The following is a 7,431-nucleotide window of genomic DNA, read 5'->3' as shown; positions in this document are numbered from 1 at the left end:
CTAGCACTGTAGGTGGTTGGACATTAATTCAAATACTGGACATTAATTCAAATATGTTTTTCTAGCCCATCCCAGGATCCCAACTGTGGTCGACCACATGGCTTCCAGCACTGCAGTTCAAATTGCCACTAAGCATACCACCAGGCTGGGCCAGTTGGCCTTATTCGTGATTCAGAATGTGTTGTTTGAGCACATTACATATTCTGGTGCCTTATAAGATACAGTGCAGTTTCCCGAATTATCAGCAGCTCTACTTTAATGACTTGGAGGTTGTGAAGCAGTAACGAATTTTAATGCCAAACAGTATGCCAACTTTAATATTTAGTGTTGTCCTTCATATGTTTTTAACACCTCCTAAAAATATTTTGTTGTTGTTCTGATTTTTCCTCGTCTTTCTTTAATTCTCTTAATTCATCCTTTGGTCAGTTTCTTTCTGCTCTGTGATCCATTCTTTTTTTTTTTTTTTTAAGACTTTTGCTATAGGGTGCATGTGCACACCAGTGAGAGAGACAGAGAGATGAAGGAAAAGTGAGAAATCACCTCCCAGGGGGATGGCTACTCTGCATTCCCTTCTCCATTCTCCTTTTGGGATTTTGTGCATGCACAGATGTGTTTTTCAAACTGCCAGGTCTGGGGCTTTGACCACAGAGTCAGTCATGGGGTTTAGCACTTTGACCACCACACCACCTGCTGGGCCTCCACGTCCATTCTTAAGTTTTCTTTTTTCTTTCAGTGCATATCCCTTTGAATTCATAATCTAATAGTCTCAGCAATGACCTTGCTCATATGTGGTACTTCCACATTTGTACTCTCACCTAATCTCAGGAAGTATCTCATCCATTGTATTCCAGGTCTATTGAAAGGTAATGCTTCATGCTTTCCCTTGATTATTTTTCTACATAATTCTTTTTTTAAAAAAAATATGTATACTTTGTGGAATGGGAAAATTATTACTATTATTATTTATTTATTTACTTTAGAGAGGTTTTTGCTATAGGGCGTGTATGCTCGCCAGAGAGACAGAAAGCAAGAAATCACCCCCCAGGGGGGATGGCCACGCCGCAATCCCTTCTCCTCTATTCTCTTCTTGGGATCTTTGTCACACACGCACACACGCCCGGTGTGAGTTTAAGCCACCAGGTCCGGGACTCGAACTGCAGTCAGCTCCATGGGAGTTCAGTGACATGGCCATTATGCTAACTGCTGGTTCGCCTCTACATAAATCTTGATGCTGCTGTAGGAGATGTAGCACTAACTCCCCTTGGGATGGGTTCATGTTATGTACATGTGGTTCAGCCTTTAGGTACAAGAGCTGATAGTTGAAGGTATCCGTCATCAATGCTGATGAATGACAGTAGTCAGGAAAATTGTACTGGGGGGGGGGGCAGCAGGTGGCGTAGTGATCAAGGTGCTGGACTCTCACATGGCGGCGGACTACAATTTGAGTCCCACATCCGGTGACTTGAAAATCACACTTGGGTACATGTGTGGGCCTGCCTAAAATCCAAGGAGGGAAAAGGAGGAGAAGGGATTGTGGCATGGCCATCCCCCAAGGGAGAAATTTCTCACTTTCCTTTTCACTGTCTCTCCCTGTCTCTCTTTGGCAAGCACACACACAACCTATTGCAAAACCTTAAAAAAAAAAAAAAAAAAAAAGAAAAAGTTATAATCAGGAAATCAACCAATTACCTGAAGATTTCTATAACTCTAGATATTAAGATAACATAATCTGGAAGTTTGAAGTGTGTGTGTATTTATGTTTATGAAGGGATTTAATTTTTTTTTTTTTTTTTTTTTTGTCATAGGGCATGTATACTTGCCTGAGAGAAACAGAGAGAGACAATGAGGGAAAGTAAGAAATCATCTCCCTGGGGGTATGGCCATGCTGCAGTCCCTTCTACTCCATTCTCCTCCTGGGATTTTGGGCACACACACACACGCATCCAGTGTGATTTTCATAGTGCCAGGCCGGGACTCGAACTCCAGTTAGCCATGTGGAAGTTCAGTGCCTTACCCACCATGCCACCTGCTGGCCCTGTAGTGAAGGAAGATTGTTGGTAATCCCCGAGACATGGTTAAATGTCTCTTGATGTGTTGACATACAATATTAGTGAACGGTATATAGGAAGGTAATGATGTATATAGAGAAGTGGGTGTGGTGGGTTATAGTGGTCAAAATGGTTTCGTGGAGCCCAGTGTGATTTTAAAGCTGCTGGGTCTGGGACTTGAACAGCAGATGACTGTGTGGAAGTCCAGTGCTTTAACCACCATGCCACCTGCAATGCCCTGCAACTGCATTTTAAAAAAATCTACAAGTGGTTCGTGTTTGTAGAACCACTTGTAGGCAGCTGTAACAGTTTCTTGAGTGGTGAAGTGGTGTGGACAAGTGTTTTAAAATGGTCTTATTGGAGTATGTAGAATGAATTGGAGGAAGCACATGTGCTGCTTATAAAAGTCTTCAATAATTTGTTAATGTGCAACTCTGTTTATTCTGACTTGTCATTTAGATTTCTCAGTTTCATGAGGTCAGGAACCATCTGCTTTTTGGTATGTATTTATTATTCTTGCATTATATGTCAGGCACCGGGCTAGATTCTGAGGATAAACAGGTAAATAAACTATAGTTTTACTCTCTCTCACAGCCTAGATTGGGAAACAAATATATAAAGGAATAATTGTTTCAGTTCAGCATATAAAGTATTGGGTATGTTATGTCATTGATTGTAGTAGTTCTTAAATTGTTTCTAGTAATTGTTGAAAAATGTGCATTTTAACTTGTAGAAACTAGTTATACATAGATAGACAACAAACGATCCAGGGTTTGGACTCTCAAATGTACTTTAAAAATCTATTCTGTGGAGGCTGCAGGCGGTATGGTGGTTAAGGGCACTGGACTCCCATATGGCTGACTGTGGTTCGAGTCCCAGACCTGGCAACTTGGTTTCTCGCTTTTCCCCTCTCTCTCTCTCTTGCTCTCACTCTTGCTGTGTCCCACTCTGGTCAAATTCAGATAAATAAATGAATAAATAAAGTTAAATAGGATAATTGTTTAAAAAAACTTGTGCTATTTTACTGTTACTTCACTGATATGCTAAACCTACATTTGAGAGTAAGAGATCTAAAAATATTTACTGAGAGTTTACTCTGTGATATGCTGTATGCTGGAAGTTTCAAATACAGCCCTGGCTATGGAATTCTTCTCTAATAGTGTGTTAATTTGCCTAACAGTGTTTAAAGCTACTCACCTTTGGGGCCAGCAGGTGGTATAGTGGTTAAGGTGCTGGACTCCCTCTTAGCTGATCGCAGTTCAAACCCCAGACATAGCAGCTAGAAAATCACACTGGGTGGGACTAGCAGATGGTGTAATGGTTACATTGCTGGACTCCCATGTAGTTGACCGTGGTTCGAGTCCTAGACCCAGCAGCTTGAAACTCAGGCTGGGTGTGTGTATGTGATGTGCCCAAGATCCTGAGAGGAAAATAGAGGAGAAGGGATTGCAGTATGGGCATTGCCCTTGGGGCAATTTTTGTCTCTGTCCCTCTCGGTCTCTCTGGCAAGCATGCACACCATATAGCAAAAATATCTCTTAAAAAAAAAAAAGAAAAAAGAAAAATCATACTTGGGTGTATGTGCATGAGTGGCCAAAGCCTCAGGAGAAGAGCAGAGGAGAAGGGACTGTGGCGTGATCATCCCCTTGCAGGGTGATTTTTCACTTTCCCTCTCTCTATCTCTGTCTCTCTCCAGTGACCACACATGCCCTATGGCAAAAAAAAAAAAACCTTATAAAACAAACAAAAACTACTTACCCTTTATGGTTTATGAAGCACTTTCATGTATTGATGTGTATTTTTTTCCCCTTATGGTTATCCACGTTTTTCTTCCATGAATGCAAGACAGAGACAGGCATCCCCAGCAGGGCCCCACACTGGGATATACTCCCAGTCTCAGCCAGTCTGGATCACAGACACGGGCGCGTGTGTTCTTGGTGTGCTTAGGGAGCTCCCAAGATACCAACCCAGGACCTCTCCCGTGAGGGTCAGTTGTGTTAACACTGTGCTACCACCCAGCTCCTTTACATAGTATCTTATTCGAACCTTAAAGCAGCTTTATGAGCTAAGCAGGACTGGTGACACCCCTATCTGATTGGTTTTGGAAACAGAGTCAATAGAAGCTTTAGTCAAGATCACCTGCTAGGAAGTGTCAGAACCAAAACTAGAACTCTGATCTTTCGGCGAAGGCTTGCTGTTCTGTATATTACACTGTGTATGTTTATGTGTAATAGAATTGTTGAACTGAGGTCACCAAAATACAGGGAAGAGACCATTCACAAGGATGTGAAAGTTAGCTCTAAGTGAAATTTCAGTTCTTTTGCTTAACTAAGTATCCCCATGAACAAGTGAGCTATCTTGGAAATGCCAGCATTTTTTTTTTTTTTTTTGGAAATGCCAGCATTTTGACAGATGAATCAAGATGCTAAGTATAAGGATTTTAAAAAACAGTCACAGATTATTTGATACCTCTGTCTTTGCGAGCTAGAGCTCAATTCCCCTTCAGGGAGAACTTAGTAAGATGTTTAGTGGCATCCCTGACCTCTACTCACTACTTTTTAACAGCTAAAAATGTCTCAGACATTGTGTCAGATGTCCCCTGGGGCAAAAAAATTGTCCTCCGTTGTGAACCACTGCTTTAGGGGAAGCCCACTGCCTTGTTGGGAAGACACTGAAGCGGCCTTACTTGGAGATGCCCACATGGCAAGAAACTGAGGCCTCTTGCCACCAGCCACGTGAGAGAGCCATCTTGGAAGTGGGTTTCCCGGTCTCGGTCAAGCCTTTGATGACTGTCCCTGTGGCCAACATCTTGGTGCACCTCACAGGGGATTATGAACCAGAACCACCCGGCTATACTTTCCCGAATCCTGATTTACTAAAACTGTGAGTTAATACATATTTAAGCCACCAAATTTGGAGATAATTTATTAGTAAATAATTCACCAAGTGTTGCTATAGAAATGTGTGTCTTGTAAGATGGAGAGTTACAGATTGAAGAAATAACAAACATTGTGAAGGCACAATAAGGCCTATTATGTACATCTATGTCATGTTCATAACATATTTGTAGAGTGCTTTTCTGGATACGAAGCCTATAAACACTATTACTATAAAAGCCTTTTAATTGTAGCAGCAAGACAAACTTGATTATGATTCTTTGTGTGATTAATCTATTTAATAGTTCATATTTACTTCAAAGGAGCTAACATTATTAATTGATAAGTTCAAAAACATTTGTTATCGAAGTGTTCAAACACACAAGAGTAGATAAGAGGTACCCATGGTGATAACATTCTAATGAGACTTGGGAAAACGATGGCCACACCACAATCCTCTCGCCTTAATTCTCCTCGAGATATTTGGACATGCACACACATGTGAGTTTCGAGCCACTGGGACTCGAACCACATTTGATCATGTGGGAGTCCAGCAACATAAACATTATGCCATATGGTGGTCCCAATATAATACCTTTTAAAAGAAAAAACAATCCACATGTAATATTTTTGCAATCAGTATAAGATAACCAGTGCTCATATGCAGAAATATGTTACTCCACGTGGCAGTCAAAGAAGTATGTTTCTTAAAACAACTTTAAAAAAATTATTTTATTTAACTTTATTTATTTATTTATTTTAATTTGACCAGAGAGAGAGAAAGAGAGAGAGAGAGAAAAACACCAGATACAGGGCTTGAACCACGGTTGGCCATGTGGGAGTCCAGCACCCTTAACCACCATGCCACTTTGCTGCCCCTCAAAGATGTATGTTAACTGACACAGCTGTAACTTTTAAGTGTCAATGAAGAAATATACGGTCATTCTGTTTCAAGTGAATTTGCACCAATGAAGATTAACTGCATTTCACATTTTAATCACAAATGATCTCAATTTTTTTTTTAGATTGCAGATCTAAATGAACTTCTTCATTGCTTGAAAGTTAGTTCTCATTAGCCGTAGTAAAAATTAAAGCAGTTGTGGGAACCAGCAGTTAGCATAATGGCTATGTCGCTGGACTCCCACGTAGTCGACCGCGGTTCGTGTCCCGGACCCGGTGGCTTAAAACCCACGCCGGGCGCGTGTGCGTGCGTGCCCCCCAAGAGGAGAATGGAGGAGAAGGGATTGAGGCGTGGCCATCCCCCCTGGGGGATGATTTCTCGCTTTCTGTCTCTCTGTCTCTCTCTGTCTGTCTGGCGAGCGCATAATAGAAAAACGCCTCTCTCAAAAAAAAAAAAAAAAAAAGCAGTTGTGTAAAACATTTTTGGTTCAGTAGCTTAGGAGCTTTTGCAGCAGAAATGGGAACAAATCAGGAGTGGCAAATAACCATGTGTTACCATTCCCTGAGTTGCAGGCCCAGGGCTAATGTCCCTAATCAAATGTGTCACAAGTACTTTTTCCTGTCTTTATGAAAATATTTAATTTACCATAGAAGTTGTTTGAACTGTAAGTTCTACAAAGGAAGAAAAGTGATTAATTGCTGTTTTTTGTTTGTTTGTTTGTTTGTTTTTTAATTTTTCCCATTTTGGGCTATTTACCTACTCATAAGATTTGTCTTGGTCATTTATGGTTTAAGACTCTGAGAGGAATTTTTAGAAACTGAAAAGCCGGGGATGGTCATTGCACGTAGTTATAATAGTTGTGTTAATAAGTAACATCTGATGTTCTTCATATCAATATAAAAGTTTTATTTTAAGAGACTAAGTTCCACTTAAAGAATATCATATTGAGTCAAAAAAAAAAAAGAATATCATATTTAGTGCAAATGAGTCGAATCTTTTCTAATTTTATAAAAAGTCAGCGATATGTATTGCTACTAAAGGTATTTAACAGTTAGTGAAGACATGAAAAGAAAGCTAGTAGTTTCACATTTTACGTTTCAAAGTGAATCTTAAATTTCCTGTCATGTTAAAGAATGTTTTTTGAGGTTTCTAAATCAAAACTTGTTCCAATTTTTGCATAAAGCTGCCTTTATTTTCATAATATTATTTCCAAATTGAGAGGCAGATTACCCACATCAGAACTACTGTGATACTTAGATGTTTATCTTACTTGAGAAGGAAGAGAATCTAGATTTCTGTAACTTCTGTGAGATTTGTGCAGAACAATATTAACATTTCCAGTATAATATTTATTGACATTTGTGTCAGGTGGTGTAGGTAAAAAGAAAGTTGCAAGTTAGTAGTCTGAATGCATAATTAAAAAAATTTTTTTAATTGCTAGAGGGAAAGAGAGAAAGCATCCGGCAGTGGGTGGTGGTCACACCACAGTCCTTTCTCCTCTATTTGGATAGGATTTGGAATACACATTGCACACCTGCCTAGCATGTTTTTCAAGTCACCAGTGCTGGTATTAGAACCATGGTTGGCCATGTGGGATCCAGCTCTC

General features: G+C 40.1%; 1 protein-coding gene across 5 annotated transcripts in view; it reads left to right on the top strand.

Annotated features, from left to right (window-relative positions):
- MAPK14 (mitogen-activated protein kinase 14) overlaps positions 1 to 7,431 on the top strand; it is a 97,108-nt gene that overhangs the window by 20,340 nt on the left and 69,337 nt on the right. Inside the window, exon 1 of one of the 5 annotated variants that reach the window (XM_014587876.2) lies at positions 4,702 to 4,931. The exons of 3 other annotated variants lie outside the window; for them this stretch is intronic. In XM_014587876.2, coding sequence (XP_014443362.1) covers positions 4,741 to 4,931 — 191 coding nt within the window. In that variant the 5' untranslated portion in view covers positions 4,702 to 4,740. Of the gene's footprint in view, positions 1 to 4,701; positions 4,932 to 7,431 lie in introns of those variants that run through there. One more of the 5 variants, XM_014587875.2, reaches the window with a different exon arrangement.

This window comes from Tupaia chinensis, unplaced genomic scaffold (genome assembly GCF_000334495.1).
Source record: "Tupaia chinensis unplaced genomic scaffold, TupChi_1.0 Scaffold000238_1, whole genome shotgun sequence".
In the NCBI taxonomy this organism is placed as follows: Eukaryota; Metazoa; Chordata; class Mammalia; order Scandentia; family Tupaiidae; genus Tupaia; species Tupaia belangeri.
The sequence above is the reverse complement of the archived record's forward strand: the minus strand, read 5'-3'. Positions and strand labels throughout refer to the sequence as shown.